This window comes from Agelaius phoeniceus, chromosome 3, assembly GCF_051311805.1.
Source record: "Agelaius phoeniceus isolate bAgePho1 chromosome 3, bAgePho1.hap1, whole genome shotgun sequence".
Taxonomy (NCBI): Eukaryota; Metazoa; Chordata; class Aves; order Passeriformes; family Icteridae; genus Agelaius; species Agelaius phoeniceus.
This window is the reverse complement of record NC_135267.1, coordinates 76,414,059-76,432,488: the sequence shown is the minus strand read 5'-3', so window position 1 is coordinate 76,432,488 and position 18,430 is coordinate 76,414,059. Positions and strand designations below refer to the sequence as shown.

The following is an 18,430-nucleotide window of genomic DNA, read 5'->3' as shown; positions in this document are numbered from 1 at the left end:
CTCTTGCTACTATATGTGCAAGACTTCTACAGAATCACAGGGGAAATTCTGTTTTGTGTAAAAATTCAGGATAAGATCCACTGGGCTGTCTGTGATATTAGACAGACAGCATTGATAAAACAGACTGGTCATTTTCTCAAAAAGGAGTACTAGTTCATGTATCCTCAGTAATTAATTAATTAAGCTTCTTTGCAGGTTTTTCTTAGAAGAAAAATTGAAATCTGTTTCTGTGTTTATTAAAACAGGTGTGTTTGTTGCAAATAGTGCTGCCAGAGTAGCAGCAAGAACCCTGCTGCACTAAGTGCTGTACAGGCATAACATAATATACATGCATAAACATAAATGTGTCAGTCCTGCTTGACGTATTTACATTGCAACTGTTACACAACAGCTTGAGTAAGGGAGAGTAGGAAAGTAATCAACAGGAGTGGCATGAAACTCAAAACAAACCAAAATTGTTCAGGTTTTGGAAAGATTTAGTGAAGTTTTCAGCAAGGGAATGTTAGCTCTAGACATTTGTGTAATCTTACACAACAAGCTCCTACCTTTCACAAGAAAGATTGGGAGGAAATGCTGTTGTTGAGGACACTTTGCAAGACGAAAATAAGATTTGTGTACATTCCAAAATTGATCAGAAACATAACGACAGTTTGCTTCTGATGTGAAGAACTAGTATGTTGCTTTGAATCTTGATGTCACAGTTGTTTGAATCTTGATGGCAGAGTCAGTGGATATTTGATAAAATGGAAATGGTATCAAAAATTATTATCGGGCTTTTTTATAAAAAAGAAATTAAATCTGTCTCTGTAAGAGAGGAGACTGTGACTACAGGGGAGAACATGAACTAGCAAGAGCCTGCACATCAGCAGTTCAGCAGCTAGAATGGAAGGTAAACAGAGAGAAGTAGGCTTCAAATATGAACTTGAAATTACAGGTCTGAATCAAAGAAAGTCACTCAGTTTATAGAACTAATGTATACTAGTTATAATGAACCTAAAAAGACCTGTAGTGACAGAGGCAGGTACAGTGGGAAAGCAGAGATAAAGTTTTTTGTTCCTAGTTGAATGGCTGATGAAGTGACTGCTAGAAGATACTAGAGGGATGGACTCGAACATCAATTTGATTTGAAAACAAATCAAAGCTCGAAAGTATATTATCCTGTGAAAAAACATTCATTTTATTGCACTGAGAAGGGCTTCCCAAGTCACATGCAGCCTTGTGTTTGTGAGCAAATGTATTTTCTATAATCCTGCTAATACTATTACAAAACTGTTAAACCCAGCTGTTTGTCTGGACTGTCCTTTGTGGAAGACTATTTCTACAGCCTTGTAACTTCAGCTGCATTCTAATCTCCAACCTAAATATTATGGAACACATCAGCAAGGAAGCAGTATTTGTGGTTTGTGAAAGATGTTGCCTAGTTGCAAGAAATTAACTGAAAGGAGTCAGAGGTTGCATAGAAATTGGAGGAGGTTCATTCAAATGTCATGGTGAAAGGAGCCAGAGGAAATGGGGGAAAATACACCCAGGACAAAAGAGAAAAACTTTAGTGAATTTCAAGGTCTAAAGGCAAAGAAATACACTGATTCTAGGGACCAGTAAAATGTCTTTAGCTTGGATTTGTGTTAGTGGAGTAGAAGCAGTACAAGATTAGCTAAGTCAAATTACTTCATCTAAGGTGTAACATAAGTGATTGTATTTATGGCTGTCACAGTCAGATCACGATGTAATAAATTGTATCACAATAGCTGTTTTGGTGTCTCAAGTGTAAAGCATTCCTGCACGGAAGGGGATTGATGGTGTGAGAGACACAGAAGACAAATGAGTGGCAAGCAGAGAGAGGCACCCAAAACAGGAGTGAGAAGGTGCACAAAATCCTGTGCTATATTGTGGGAGTAAATTAATGACTGAGATCTTAATTTTGCCTGCCTAGATCAGAAAGCTATCAAGTCTCTTTGTGAAGTTACTCAAGAAGTATTTGCTAACAAATTACATTTGTGACTTCATATATAGTATTTATATCCAACTATTATAGATGACTTTGTATGAGATAAGTATAAAATAGGAGAGATGTATGAGAAGGCTCAGTGCTTTCAATAAAAAAGCAGGATTAGAAATTTAGTTCATATTAAAAATCCCTTTTTTTGTATCCTTATTTTTTTTTTCCCCAAATCATTCTGTGGCATTTTTCATCCTTTTTAAATTTTAACATTTGTTTGTAGAAGGAGCATTTCCTTTTGTTTTGTGCCAACACATCTTCAGTCAGTTAAGAGTGCTTTGTTTGGAAAGGGAGAGGAAACAAAAAAGCAGCAATTTGGTGTTTTGAGCTCTAACTAAAATTAAAATAGTAACACCTCAAATATTTGCATCTAAGCTCACTGTGTTGCAGGTGGGGGAGAGTGATCTGAACAGAAAGAAAAAATAATTAAGAGCTCAGTTCTAAATAATCAGACAAACATCTGGTGGGTTCTTTTTTTCCTTTTAACTCAGTGTAGCTTTATACTTACCAACATTTAAGAAACTTAGTATGGTATTTCATTTGACTCTTCTGTTGTTTCAAACAATCTTTTTGTTCTTTAATTGAAAAGTCATGTATTAAATCTGTCCTAGGTGTTCTGTGTATTTTGTTTGCTTTTGAATGTTGTTGTTGGGTTGTTTTGGTTTTTTTTCCATTTTGGATGGGGATTTTCTGTTCCCTCTTTGTGTGTGTTTGTATATTGTCTCTATTGCAGCAGTGTGGGCAAATGGCTCCTAGGATCTGTTGTTTGGATGGCTAGTTACCCCATTGCCTGCAAAAATTTCTGCAAGGTTTCTCTAGCACACTGAGCATGGAATAACCAGTCTGGAATGGCAACTAGTTTGAGACATTAATTCCTTGAATTAATTGTGACATGTAGGCACTTCAGTTCATAGCTGTTGTGCTACTGGTCCTAGTAAAATCATTAATATTTTTAAATAAGCTCAGTTGCATTGTAGCTACTGATTAATGCATCTGTGTATAACTGTGAACATGTGTTGTACCTTCATATTTAGTGTTTGATTTCTAAAGCTTTCATGATTGTTCACAAGTTTCTTTCTTCTATTCTGTTTGATTTCCTTCGTCCGTTTTTCTCCAGGAGGTAGACCAGGTTGATCAGGTAGGATATATTTGCTGGGAACTGATCCTAGCTATGTTGGCTTAGCTCAGTTTCTCATGCTGCTTCCATATCAAAATACAATACTCAAACAGCTGGACTTGAACAGTTCATAACACTCATTCAGCAACTGGAACATGCAGTACTAAAATCCTTTTTTGACTTTGCAACTTTTACGGCATTCCATAATTTCTGCTTAACGCACTTCAATGTGGATATGAAATGACCAAAGTTCTTTTTCTTCCCTTTATTTTCTTTTTTTGTTGTTTGTGGTTCCTATTCTTTGGATTTCATCTGAGGTTGCCTGGCCTGGCATTTGTGGTCGGGAGATGGTGAGATAGATCAGTACTTGATACTGAATCACATGGTATCAAAGCCAGTGAGCGCAGTATCAGTGTGGCAGTGGGCAGTAGTGAATATGCGCTTAAAAGTGCACAGATTACCAGATACTGCATCTGCTAAGTTCTTAGCACTGTATAATTTGATGCTTACACTGTGGCTTTCATTGATGTGGCTATTGGCAATTTATTAACATTTAATGTGTTCAGTGAACATGTTAAAACTGAACGTAGTAGTTACAGCAATTGCAGTATTACGTACAAACATTTTGCAAATATCTGGTATCTGAGAGATGTTTGGTGAAATGGGAAGAGGTACTGGTCTATCTTTTGGAGCCTTTTTAAGCTGCCATGCTTTATCAGAAAATTATTTCCCTGTATTATTTCTTGCTTCTTTCCACTTACAGAAACAGAAGAATATTGCTGGGGCCCTTGCCTTTTGGATGGCAAATGCATCTGAACTACTCAATTTCATAAAGCAAGACAGAGATCTTAGCCGAATTACTGTGGATGCACAAGATGTTTTGGCACACTTGGTTCAAATGGCATTCAAGTAAGGCTATCAAACTTCTGTTTCAATTACCATTTTCTTTGTTTCTCTGATTTATAGAACAACTTCACATTTCTGCCAAATTTTAGATATTGCAATAATATCCTTTGAATATTTTTAAATACCTGAGAGGAAAACTTAAAAGAACGGCCTAGACTTAGTTCTTTAGACAGATGCCCTGTTTTGTGAATATGGATCACTGAGTTGTGTACAAGTTTTATCTCTTAGATGATCTTGTGATAGTTGAGGCTGCCAATGATAATTTTAGGTAAATTTAGTTTGTTTTGATTGCTTTCTCTTAATTTAATGTGAAATTGTGAGGAAAGTTTAGTTTTGCTGTTAGTATGTAAATACATAGGCTTAAATATTGCTGGGTCTTTAAAGTAATTAATCTTGTGCTCTTTAAAGGCTTCTAAATATAATCTACTTTCATAATTCTCTTAAATAGCAATTTTCACAGTGTTTTTTTTGCATAGACTTTTCTTAAAAAAGGAAGGACAGGTTTTGGTTTGGAGTAAAAAAATCAAGCTATACTTGTCAGCTTAGGCAATTACAGTACTGATTAAAGGAAAAATTGTATTAAATAACCAAATGGGAAGGGGAAACCCTCAGAGGAAAGTGTTCTTGAATAAGGATAACAGTATTGGCTGAGCACAACATTAATCAAAATAAAGGCTTAATTTTTGTTCATGTGCAGATTTTTTCCTTCTCCCCAAGCCACTGCTGATGGAACCCAAGATTAGCCTGACAGCATCTCTTTGTGTAGCATATGACTGTCTCTTACCAGTGTGGTGGCAATATTGCATGTAAATGCATATTGCTTGTTCCCAGACAACCTAATTATTCGTGCAACATTTCTAGGAAATTTATGGGAAAATTGGTCTCTCAGCTCTTTTAAAAATTATTATTGGGTTTCCTATAATCACATTGATAACACAGACATTTCAGGAATCTTGTAATTTGATAGAACTCTTCTTTAGAACCTTTGTAATGAACACATGGAGGATTTAAAATTCACTTTTTTCCCCATTCCCTTCCAGGTACCTGGTTCATTGTCTGCAGTCAGAGCTTAATAACTACATGCCAGCATTCCTGGATGATCCAGAGGAAAATAATCCTCAGAGGCCTAAAATAGGTTAGACGACTTGATCTCTGCTGAATTTGGTCCCTTAAACCTGTATCCTCCTTGTGCCAGGGTTTCTGAAAGTGGATGCTGTACTCCAGAGGCAGTCTGGCAATGCTGAGTGCATAGGAAGGATTGCTTCCCTCTCTCCCTCCTGCCAGCTGCCCTGCTGCTGATTCAGCTGTTAAGTGTGCAGCTGGATACCTTTCAAGCAACAACACACTGTTCAATCACATTCATCCTGATGTTTACTAGGATCTCTCCATAATTTTCATTGGGGTTGCTTTCTGTTCAGGTGGCACCTGTCCTGTGCTGTTGCAGACTTACTCTGTCGTATGTGAAGGACTTGACAGTTGCCTTTGATCTTCATGAAATCCCTATCAGCCCATTCCTCCAGCCTAATGAGGCCCTTCTGAAAAATGCTGCTGCTCTTTAGTGTATCAGTATTTTGCCCCCTCTTGGTATCATCTGTGAACTTGCTGAGAATGTGCTCTGTCACATTTTTCAGATCATTAATTGAAGGCGTTAATGAAACAGTATCGGTCTCCCCTCAAAACAGGAGGGAAGCCACTAATCTGTGATTGCCAACTGGACATTGCAAATCCACCGAGTCCTATTGTCCAACCATATGTTGCCATCAGTTTATCCAGTCCTCACCTTGGCAGTTTCCTCCCATAACTGTAGAGATGTTATGGGAGAACCTGAGGAAGAGCCTTCCAGCTACTAAGGTCTGTCTGGCTGGCCATGTAGATTCCTGCCGGGCTTCCCTGCTGTGATACTTGAAACATGATGCCTGCCACCAGAGCACCCTGCTCAATGTGTGCTGTATCACCCTGTGTTTGTAATCCTGGCTCAGTGACTCTGCTCAGACTTCTAATGCCTCAATAGTTGAAAGAAAAGTGATCTGCAGAGCAATTAAACAGAGCATTCTGTTGAGCTACGAAAATTTCATAGATACTTTCTGGTACTTTGGATATTAAGCTTTCTGTTCTTGCTTTTTCTCCTGCATTGAACCTTTAAGGCAGACTGAAGAGGCACTGCTATGTTTGTAGGGCCATGTACTGTGAGAGTACTTCTGGGGACACAAACCCAGAAAATGTAGCAAACTGATACTGGAATAAAAGCAGGTGCTGTTGATTATTTCAGTTATTTTTGAGCTGCATTATAGATTTCTTATAACCATTATAGATATATTTTCAGACACAATTCTGAGTTTCAGTTCTAAAAAAACTAATGGTCTCTTCAAAAGAGATTTCCAATTAAAAGTATTGCTTTAAACAAGACCTGGAGATAAATGTGTTGCTTCTACTGGGAAGCATATGAGGATGGTGCTAATAGAAGTCCCTCTTGCTTGTTAGGTAATATTGCAGGGGAGTAATTGGAAAATGGGATTTTGAAGTGTTTTAAAAATCTGATGTGTGAAAAGAAGGTGCATTCCATAGTTTAACTGCATCATACAGTGCAAATAACTTCAGCTGAAATTTCTGAGTACAATTTGATACTTAGAAGAAGCTATAGAATAATTAGAATATGCATTTGAAACAGTAAAATATAAAGGTTGCACAGAAGAACAGAATATGAACTTGTTATAAAAACTAATAGAAAAATCAGTTTACTGAAGTGAGAATGTGATTTAAACATTGGGTATAGTCAGTTATTTACTTGCATGATAAATATTTTCCCCAAGAATTTATTTTCATTTCAGGAGTTATGTTCCACCCAGCATTTGAATGTTGTTCTATCTTTAAAATCATGGACCAGTAAGTGTATTTCTGAAAGATGTGTAATTAAATACACATAGGTTCCACCTAGCATTCACCAGCCTGGCTTGAGTGTCTTTGTGTTATTGCCTAAACCAGGTGTACTCTGCAGTTTGTGAACATGAGTGACTTTTTGTTTTATCTCTGTAGATGATGTGCTGCATACCTTGACTGGAGCCATGTCCCTGTTGCGACGATGCAGAGTAAATGCTGCTCTGACCATACAGCTCTTCTCCCAGCTCTTTCATTTTATCAACATGTGGCTTTTTAACAGATTAGTTACAGCCCCAGATTCAGGGTTATGTTCACATTACTGGGGAGCTATCATGCGCCAACAGCTTGGCCACATTGAAGCCTGGGCAGAAAAACAGGGTTTGGAATTGGCTGCTGATTGCCACCTGAGCAGAATAGTACAGGTGAGTGTATTTGTGATTAACACTTCTCACATATTCGTATATTCAAAGACAATATTTGCCTATGCTGTGTTCCTAGAAAATAGTATGTGGACAAACATAGCTTGAGTGAGTCAATCCTGGAATGCTGAGATAGCATTGAGGTAAAGACACAAAACATGTTTTCAATATTGTTAATGTTTAAGTTACAAGTGAAATTAACAGTGAACGTGGCTGTTAAATCTCCATTTATTAGAAAGAAGACTGAGCTGTAACTATGCCGAACAGAGACAGGAAGAGCAGCTGAAAAATTTATTACAGATTTAGTATTAATTTATCTTTATTTAGTGCTTTTTTGGGGAGGCTATTGATGTTGCTTCTGTTACAGATCTCTCTTCTTGCTTTCTCTTTTCCCATATCTAAAGAGCATTTAGACATAAAGCTTAAAGTTTTATTCTGGTTTTAATTTGTCATCTGGGACTTTTTTATCCCCTCTAGGCAACCACATTGCTTACCATGGACAAATACTCACATGCAGATGTTCCAAATATTAACAGTACTTGCTTTAAGCTGAATTCTCTGCAGTTACAAGCCTTGTTGCAGAATTATCACTGTGCTCCAGATGAACCACTCATCCCAACAGTAAGTCTCTTCTATCACTCATTGTCCAGTTTTAACATACTTGAGATAAAAAAACACTGGCTGTCAATAGCAATCTTACCTTTGGTGGATGTACTTCCCTGACTCAAGCACGGTGTTAACAAGAATCTCTTATCCTGAGTTGGAAAGGAAGGTACCATTCCGTGTTGCACGTATTCAGAGAGGTGTCACTGCATCTTACACCATTTGTAATGAAATACAGAAAGGTGCTAGAAGAGAGAACAAAGCACCCCTAAAATCTGGTTCTGTGTAACTAGAAGGAACAACGTTTGCTAATTTATAGAAATCAAAGGAAAGCATCAGAAACACTACTCTTTTTGACATGTAAGAGGTAAATATTGAGGGATCTTGAATCCCTCCATACAAGCAGCAGACAGATTGTCCTTTGATTAACATATTGATACCTGGAATTTGTGTGTATATATGTGTATAATGTTGGTTTTGGGACTATGTTTTTTTCTTGATATTTAAGATGACTGACTATTCTAAGTTTTATCCATGGCAAAATTCAAGAGACAGCTGTGTTATTGCAGAATTGTAAAAAACACTCTTCAGTAAACTCTGATACTTCACTGATCTCGCCAAAAAAAAAGGCAGAGGTAGTCTAATATTTATATAGCTGAATGCATTATCTACAAAGTCCATCTTTTATTAACTTTGGATACATTTGTTTATTAAGCCAAAAGCACTAATACAACAGCTCAAAAGGTGTTGGGGGAATGGAAGGAAGGACATGTAGCTTGGAAATATTTTAATGTATTGGCTACCCAACTAAAAAGTCTTTTGCTGAAGAACATAACCCATATTACCTGTTTACACATAGGTAGAATTCCATAGTTGCTTGGGGTTTTATTATTATTAATAATAAATTAAAAACATGCACCACGGATTTGGAAAATACTGAAGTAAAAATAAGAGCTTCTGTCTCATTTGCTAATACAATTATCTATGGGATTTCATAAAATAAAGCAATGCAGAGTACTGACTGTACATAGCAGAGCCAAAGAAGTTGATTTTTCTTGCAGTCTTAGCATCTTCTTAATGTAAGGTTTTTTAACTTAATAAAATGATTACTTTGTAGTAATAACGTCTTTCTGCCTTCTGTCCAGGAATTGATAGAGAATGTAGTAACTGTTGCAGAAAATACGGCTGATGAACTTGCTCGCAGCGATGGCCGAGAAGTCCAGCTGGAAGAGGATCCTGACTTACAGCTGCCTTTTCTCTTACCAGAAGATGGCTATTCCTGTGATGTTGTCAGAAATGTTCCAAGTGGTTTGCAAGAATTTTTAGATCCACTCTGTCAAAGAGGTTGGTTCTTTTGTTGTTTTGCAATGATCTGTGTAGCAAACACAGAATACAGAATATATTTTAGTAAAGCGTAAGCCTCTTTTTCTTTGTGTATGATTTAGTCTTTTTATACTATGTTCTTCAAATGTTTGCTTTTGCAAGCCATTAAAATTTAGGGTTTTTAATCCTTACCCTTTCTCCCTGTCCTTTCCTTTCAGTTTCAAGGTTCTAAGTAAGCAGTGCTGAGTTGCTAGAGCCTGCTGAAATACTGTTTTGCCTTAGCTCCAAAACTTTTTTGATTTTTAAAATTACTGTGAATTGAATAGTTAGAATCTAATTTTTCTTTATTCATCAGCTGCTTCCATATAACATGTAAAAACCCTATGAGTTTAAAATAATTCTTTCACTGTTGATCAGTGTAAGAACTTATGGTTTGGGCATTTGTAGTCCAACAGAATTTCAGACAACAAGTAGATGATAGACTTAAACCTGTGGAAGTAAGGCAGGGGGTCTGTCTGAGCATTTTCAGTAAATGAGCAAGTTAAAATCTTTATTTGGTGCTCCTCGATTTTATTAGAATTTCTTGATTTTCTGCTCAAAAGCAGTTGTTTAAAAAAACATGTACAGGAATGTCAGGGTAAATAAGGGGCTGTAGCAAAGGAGGCTATTGAAAAAGCAGACTCACTCTGTACTACAGTGAACCTTTGCAATTGTTGCTTCCAACTTAGTTATAGAAAAAGCTATATTCTTGCATTTAAAAGAAAAGTAGGAAACTGACTGTTTTGAAAGTCCAGTTACTAACAGAGAATGTAGTTTTGAGACTAAAGGAGCTTAGTAGAATAAATTATTTAATTAGTAAGTATAATTCAGTTGCCATATAAGTGGCTGTACGTTGATTATAAGTAAGGCTTTTTAAATGCATATGTTCAAAATTTTGCCTTTTGGGTGTCCCTTAAATTATGCTGAGGGACTTTTTGAAGTGAAACAGTGTAAACTGAATTGCTGAAAAATGGTTTTTATGAGGAGGAGAATATCATATATTTGGATGGAGTGATTAATAATTTTTGTGTGATGTGTGTTCTCAATGTCCCTGATTTAGGAGAAAATGTTGGATTGAACTGCTGTGGCTTCTTTTTCAAAATTCTAGGAATTCTTCAAATAAAAAAATAAATCAAGCTAAATACCTGTAAATACCTGTAAATTGCAGTCCTGCATTTAAAACCATATTGCATTCTCCTCTGCCAAATCTGTGCTGAGACTGCTTAGCTAGACCCTCTTCAAAGTAGATTTCTGTAGCACTGTTTTAATCAGAGTTCTGGTAGTTTATATTCTAAAAGATGATTTGGTGTTTCATGTCTCTTCTGAATCTGGTTGGTAAAAGCAATATTTTGCAGCCCTGGAGTTTTCTGTGAGCTTGCAGTGGTTTTAAATAAGTATGTTTCTGAGAAGCAACAGCTATAGAACTATAGGATTTTGTAGGTAGTAGTATAAAATTGCAGCAAAGCCCATAATGGCATCTGAGATATAAGAGTTGACACGTTAATGAACATAAAAAGATGAATACTATTTTATTTCAATTAATACCTTGAGAAAATACCGTGACTATATTGACATTACTTTTTCTTTTAGGTTTTTGTAGACTAACACCTCATCCACGGTCACCAGGCACATGGACAATATACTTTGAGGGTGCAGATTATGAAAGTCACCTGTCCCATGAGAATGCTGAGCTGGTAAGTATTGATTTAGTGAATAATTACTGACTGCAGTCTTGGCAAGGCATTGAGTTTTATGTAATCAGTTTTAGCCCTTATTAGGAAGAATAGGCTTCATTGTTAAACATGTAGTTCATCAGTGACTTGGTGGATTTAAGGAACTGTTTGGAGATTTTTTTAAGTCACTGTTTTTCTAGGCTGTAGCATGATTATAATTTTCACATAAGTAAACTTTGTCATATTCCCCCATCTGAGAATAAACAGTGAAGAAATTTCTTCTAAACACAGGCAAAAAATATATGGATGTGGACCTATGAATAACTAATGGAACTGCAAGCTGCTTTTATTTATAAATTGGCAGTTACCAACCAAATATTTAATATTAAGTTCTAGTCTGATACTTTTTCCTGAAAAAAAAAATCTTTAGTTTTCCTTTAATTATACTTACTAAAAAGGGTCTCACTTCAGTGCAAAGTAAGGGCTTTTTTCTTTTCTGTTGTAAGGGTTTGTTTGTTTGTTTTGTCGTGGGTTTTTTCTGCTTGTCTGTTTGAATATAAAAGTTACAGAACAGCTTGGTTTTGGAAAGAGGGTGGCTTTATGTGAAATAATTTTTAGAGCAACTGAACAGATATAGCATCATATTTTAATTAGTATTTTCAGCTTAAAAACTACTTGCATTTCTAATACTTGAACTCAATCAGAAAGTACTAATATTTTTTTAAATCACTCTCTTTGGCTTATATTTTTACTTGTCATGGGTCTTGCGGAACTTGCAGTTATGTTTCAGTATGAATACAAGCTGGTGTGCTCCAACTGACATTCTTCAGCTAATGAAGATTGTGATGACAACTTTTTGAGTTGAGGAACTGGCCATGTTAAAAGATATGTAAAAAAAAATTACCAAACGTGTTTGGGGACTCTGGCTGTATTCAAGAGTATTCAGAAGTGAAATTTTTTCAAACTTTATTTCAAAGGTTTAATTCTGCCTTTGAAATTAATTGGCTTCTTAATAATTCTGCAAAGTTAATATCATTTTCTAGATGCAGCACTAAAAATTGAGCTCTCTGTGTAGATCACCCTTTACCTTTGTAATAGGCACCTTTGGAGTCTGAACGTCAGTTTTCGTTAAAAGGTACTACGATTTTATAGAGCGGTTACATCTTGATTTGTGATTCATTAATAATCTCTTTACCGAATTAAAGAAGGAGGAACAATGAGTAGACCTCAAGTTTCAGCGGTGTAGTATAACACAGGTGTAGTACTTAATATGAATCCATATTAATTAAATGTTAGCTATTCTACCTTTCTACCTGTAAAATAGATACCAGATATATTATTTAAGATGTGAGACCTGCTGCTCTAACAAAATAGTTTTGTTTGTAATTAACTATTTTGCTTAGTTACTTTACTAGCCTGGCAGTGAATATGAACTTCTGAATTTTTTCTTCTTTCCCCTTCACTGTTTGATAGGCTCAGCCTTTGAGAAAAGAACCTGAAATTATCACTGTAACACTAAAAAAACAAAATGGAATGGGACTGAGCATTGTTGCTGCCAAGGTATGGAAGTCAGTTTGTTTAAGTCTTACTGAGAAAAGCCTGCTGTGGAAAACATTAATGGAAAAAGTCTTCCCTTAAGTTGTTTGTGCACATTGTGTTGATCACGCTTTTATTCTGATTGGGGAATGTTTCTGTAAAATACACAGATGGGGACAATATAAGGGAAGCCATAATATGGATGTAGTTATTACAACACTTTGATTCAAACCTCTGCTACAAGTTTATTCCGTTTTTTCAGAGCCGAAAGTTAGCAGTGTTATTAAATGGAATTAATAAACAGGTGTATTTAGCACTTCTGCTGAAAGTAAAGAAGTAAACACAAAGAATGTGTGTGGGGGTTAATTGATGAATAAATAAAACAATTCAAATGTATACATTAAAGTTGGAATACTTTCCGCCATGAACACAACACCTTTTCTTTTGCACAGAATAGAGGTGCAAGAATGGATTCGGTTTTGTTTCTTTACAGTGGAGACCTACAGTGTAATAGCTAAAATTGTGGGTGTATGCTGTAGCTAGTATCTGTAGCTAGTAGCTAGGGTGTAGTGTAGCTTGTAGCACTACATAGTAATGTATAGAATGCACATACAGCTCCAGCCACCAGATGGAAGACTCCGCTAGTTGGTTGGTTTTGTTTTATTAACTGAATCAAATAGCAGATATAATCTTCTGTATTTAAAACTTGTTATAAATTATGCAACAGTGATACTGAAAAGTCTACGTTGTGGTTAGGTGGTTTACAATAGACTGAGTAAGTCTTTCCTAATGTCTCTTCACTGTGTAGTATGTGAAACTTCAGAATACTGTGGTACTCTTGGCACTTAGTGCATGAGCTGAAAACATGATTGTTTTACTTTTAAGTTACCTCACATAGTTAATTGCTTCTAAACAGCACTGTTTGGTTTTTTGGTTATTTTTACAACCTTCACTCATTTCATAGTCTGTTCTTGAAATGGTAATCTTGCATGGTATCAGCTTATAAGAATTATTTCTGACATCTGTAAGAAATACCTGGTGTCAGGTGTATAGTTGTAAACAATTAGCAATTATTGAGGAAACAGTTCAGGATCTGGAAAGTCAATTTTCTGCTCTGAGTTTAGTGGAGTGGGTTAATAATCTGAGAAGCAAATACTTGTTCTTGACACTGGATTAAATATGTATTGGACTTCTGACTGCCATCTGCATTTCTGCTGAATGTTTCAAAATGTGCCATGGAAGTAATTTTTTTTCACTTTACTCTGTGAAATCTAATTTCTCATCTAGAGTGAAGTAGCATAGTACAGGGAGGAAAGTTTCCTTTTTCATTGGAGCTGGCTGACTTCTAGATGTTGATTTAACAACTGACATTTAGCTTCCATTAGCAGTATGCAAGAGTGCTACTGGTCAGTGCATAAGCTTGATCTGAAAGTTTTTTACAAGTTGTTTAATACATTTCATGATTTCTGACATCTGTAAAGGAACACCTCGTCAGTCATGGAAGAAACAGTTTTCATCTGCACAGTTGCAGGAAACACTGGTTCAGGCAGTCCCATTTTATCTTACCACTGTGTGCTGCCCTAATATTGGAATTCTGATATAAAAACAGTCATGTTTTAAATTTTGCTCTGAAATAAGCAAGAAACAGATTGTTTTAGTTTTGGTGTATATACAATAGAAATTCTGTTTAATATGAAGTCATTAGAATGTTCATTGGATAGAAATGATTCTATGCATTGTTTGAAACAAGTTGCTGTAGTAGTTAAGTAGGATTATTTTCAAGAGGTTCAAAGTTGCTTACTGTGAGTAATTATCAGCGTTGCTTTTCCTGTAATAGGCTTCATTAAAAAAAAGAGTAAAGAAGAATACAAAGAATACACAAGCAGTAATTTTCTCAGTCTGGTCAGGGCAGAACAGCTTAGAGAACTGAGTGAGTGTGACTGAGAAGCTAGCAAGAGTTGGTGCATTTTTTCTTTCTATTCCTTAGATTGGTGATATTTACTAGCATATATTTCTACACGTCTCAAGTAGTATATCTTTTAGCAGCATAAAAGTTAAAATTCTCATTTTTAACTTCAAAAAGGTAGGAAGAAGTCCAATAGACTATTTGTTAAAATTTTCTAAACATTAACTGGATGGAATGCCTGAAATGAGAGGGAGAGGCAAGTATTACAATAGATTCAGATTTTTCTAACTTTCTAATAGTAAAAGGTTGGCTATTAGGTGCTATAAAGTTGAGCTTTATGCTTCAAAAGGGGCTGTAGCAGTAGAAAGTGCAGCTGGTCAACAGGCCCTGCTCCAACCAGTGAAGGACAGCCCTGAATCTGTTTAGCTTTTATTAGGAAAGCAGTTCTTTTCCTGTGATGTATTTCCTGAATACTTGCTTTCAGTAACATGTTGTGAGAATACCTTTGCATGTCAGTGCTGACCTGCCTTTCTTGTTACGTGTTACGGGGCTTCTCATACTTGTGATGGGCTTTGGATTGAGTTTGCTAACATGCAGCTTGATGATATTCTAGAGGTTGACAAAATGGACAGATTCTCAGGAGATCAAAAAGAAAAATAATACCAATGGACTGTTTTTCTTCCTTCCATCCATTGCAAAAAAATGTGTGCTTTCCTAGTAAATCTGTTCATCTCTGAGGAAACAGCTAAAAAATTTGTAATATAATTATAGAGGTTTTATTAGTTTTGAGGTTTCATTGGCTTAAAGTCTCTTCCAGTTAAGAATTTTCTAATGACAAAATTAGAAATCATACCTTATATAATACCTTTACACCAAATGTTCCTAATTATCAAGTGATTGTTACGCCTTCTCTTCTGCAGTCAAAAAAAAAGAATTGAAGCAAAGGTTGTACAAGCAGAGAAGGAAGCTTGCATTAAAATGCTGTGCACCTGCTTATTTTTATGATAGAAGTATTACTTTGGGATACTAGGTGTTTGTAAACATGTGTACATTAATATAATTAAAACCAAAATGAAACCTGAAGAGGTGAGTCAAGGAGTATATGAAAGTGTTGGGTCCCTGGAGAACCCTCTGTTGGATCATCTTCCCACATAGAGACAGGTAAAATACTTGAGTGCATTACTTCTTTCACTTTCTAATCACAACTACTCATATTTTATTTAATTAGAAGTTTTAAAGGCCTGCTAGGAGTGCCAGAGAGAGCAGAAATTCAGTGCATCACCTAATTCACCTCACTTTGGTGTTATCTGAGGCAGGACAGTCCCTCTGAGCAAATATGCACTAAGTGCATATGCTATATACAAGCATAGCAGAGAAAACAGGTTTACTTATGAAACAGCTGTTAGTTTCCAGAGCACTGTAAACAGTGTTGTGCTTGTTTGGGTTTTGTTTTGTTTTTTATAAATTGAGAAAATACCTAACAGCAATTCTTAAACTGAATGCTTTAAAACAATTTTTATTTTTATTTAAAATTAAAGTGTATAGCTTCATATGTGATCCAGAAGAATAACTTCCTGTTCTGTCCTTTGGTACATATTGCATGTTTTCTTACAGTAATATTCTGTAGCTTTATCAGCAATAGCTTTTGTAATGGAATATGGAAATGTAGTTGGTAGGAGTGGTCGTGCATAGGGAACGGGGAACAGTGTTGCTTTTTGAGGTTGTGTGCAGACTTTGGTTGCTCTAACCCTGAAAGATGTTTTGATGTTAAAAGCTGCCAGACTCCCAACCACATTGTGGTTAAGTTTTTATGAAATCCAGATGATTTGGAAGCTGCGTGTGCATGCAGTTTACTTTAAAAATATATCACTTTTTTTGGGGCTTTCGCATGTGACTTCTTAGCCATCTGTGGGCCAGCACATTACTTCCTGTTTAATTTGGAGGTTTTTTGTCTTTAGTACAAAAGGGCTCCCTTTTTGTTTTTTCTAGCAGTTTTCAGAGTTTAATAAAGCCTCTAAAGTAAATGGAAGTCAGAACAGCATAACTGATTACGTAAGAGTCTGAATATTGTATTGGTTATAGCTGGTGTTGATAAATGCTACACTGTGTCATAGCATCGAGCTCCGAGTTATCTCGATGGGTATCTTGGAAAATCCAGCAGACTAGAGCTGGTGGTTGCTGTTGAGGGCTGGAAGAGAAGTGGAGAATTGTTTTTTTTCTTTCAAGGATCTGTAGTCCCGGAGATCAAAATGTGGTTTTCTGTTGTTGGAAGAACAGAATCCATGGTAAGTCCGTTCAGGTTTCTGTTGGGACTGTTTTTCTCTGAAGTTTTACTATCCCTGTACTTTTTCCTGCTCTCTTGCCTGTTTAAACCTGCCAGTAGTTATTTGTTCACGTAGCAACTATGTAATACAGCATGCAGTTAAATATAGTCAGATGTTAGTAGCTAACTTTCTAAAATCTAGAAAGAAAAAACTAATTTTTTAGCTTCTTCATATGAAATTTGTGGAAGTGACTATTAATATTTTAAGTTTCAGGTGTGATAACTACTGTTTTACTGTGCCAGAGCATGAATAGCATGACCTGTGATCTGTTTACTTGTCATATTAGTTGGCTTTAATTCAGGTTCCTCTAAAAGTCTGTTTTTCTCTTAAAAAATCTTCGTGAAATAGTTAAAATCAATGTCCCAAGCAGTGTAAGATTTTTAATACTCTCTAGACCCTTCTGAAAAGATCAGAACATTCAAATTTGTTGCAGTTAGGGTGTCTTATTGAACAAGTTCACAGAGGAGAGGCATTTAAATTCTGTTTAGATTCCTACTGCACGAAAGAAAGGATTCCCATGTCCTGCAGGAAGTTTTGTTGATTAATCTTTGCATGCTGGTTATACTCATTAGTATATTGTGATTTAGTTCTTTAAAGTGTGGTGCACTTCTACTTCTTGTCCAGTCATCTTGTAGTAGTATCAACAGAAAAAGTTACCTTAAGATATATACAAGGACCTTAAAATGCATATGTATGTGGCCCCACTGGCACATAAATCAGAGTGTATTTTCTAGTATTTTTTAGCAGGTAGTCAGACTGAGTAGTGCTTACTGAAATAGTGTGAGAGGTGATAAGGTGTTTCTTTTTTGATAGAAACATTTTAAACATGAGTATGACAGTTCAGCACTATTAAGGTTCTAAAAACAAATTTGTAACATCTTACCCAGAAATAATTTGCATTATTTGGCAACCTTGTTTGTTCTTAAGGATAAGTTAAATGATTCTAAGTTGCTTTAATTTCTAAACCACTGTTTGTCATTTTATATTTAGCAGTCAGTTCAAGGTGTTAAATTTAAGGAGGGTTTGAGTCTACAGGAATATCAATTTTAAAATAAAATTTTTATGAAGGTTTTTCCGACAAATATCTTGTAGGAGATCCATGTAGAAGGAACAGGTTTAAACATGATTTTAATTTTTTTTTTCCAAAATTGAAAATTATGCTTATAGTTAATTATACTGGTAACAACGTACAAATGTGGATCTAACTTGTCCTTGCAAATACAGACAGTTGATAGGATTTTTTTTACTTTCTCAGCTTTTTACAGGTTCTAGGTGTTAATAAGATTTAAAATTTTGTGGAGGTGCTTTTTTATTAGTTTTATTCTTTTTTTTTTTTTTTTAGTGTTCAGTACTAAACTGCTAAACTAAACTACTGGTGTTGCCTTAACAGGCTTCTTAGGAGGACTTCAGGGAAAAATACAGTGTATAATTCTCATTTTCAGAACAGATTTCTCAGTCTCATAGAAATAAAATAGTATATAGGTTGCCAGATTAGTTTTCATAATGAACAAATAAGTAGCTGTGTGTTAGCAATTTGCTTGGTTTTTGTTGATTACTAGCTTCCAGCAGAGTTTTTGCTCACATTTTGGTGCCCTGGAGATGTTGTACAAAATTTTTTTAATGCTTTTATGTACTGTGTAAAATCGGAAGGTTACACTGTCACAGTGTGATTTTTCTTCTCAGTAGCTGTGAGACCTCAGCTCTGCTT

The 18,430-nt window shown here is 35.7% G+C and overlaps 1 protein-coding gene across 22 annotated transcripts in view; it reads left to right on the top strand.

Annotated features, from left to right (window-relative positions):
• Positions 1–18,430, top strand: part of AFDN (afadin, adherens junction formation factor) — a 115,582-nt gene that overhangs the window by 61,364 nt on the left and 35,788 nt on the right. For 14 of the 22 annotated variants that reach the window (XM_077175636.1, XM_054630308.2, XM_077175643.1 and 11 more), the window contains 8 exons: positions 3,117–3,137; positions 3,880–4,025; positions 5,063–5,157; positions 7,056–7,321; positions 7,796–7,939; positions 9,067–9,265; positions 10,874–10,977; positions 12,430–12,516. In XM_077175636.1, coding sequence (XP_077031751.1) covers positions 3,117–3,137; positions 3,880–4,025; positions 5,063–5,157; positions 7,056–7,321; positions 7,796–7,939; positions 9,067–9,265; positions 10,874–10,977; positions 12,430–12,516 — 1,062 coding nt within the window. The remainder of the gene's footprint in view (positions 1–3,116; positions 3,138–3,879; positions 4,026–5,062; positions 5,158–7,055; positions 7,322–7,795; positions 7,940–9,066; positions 9,266–10,873; positions 10,978–12,429; positions 12,517–18,430) is intronic. The other 8 variants (XM_077175648.1, XM_077175638.1, XM_077175639.1 and 5 more) reach the window with 1 other exon arrangement.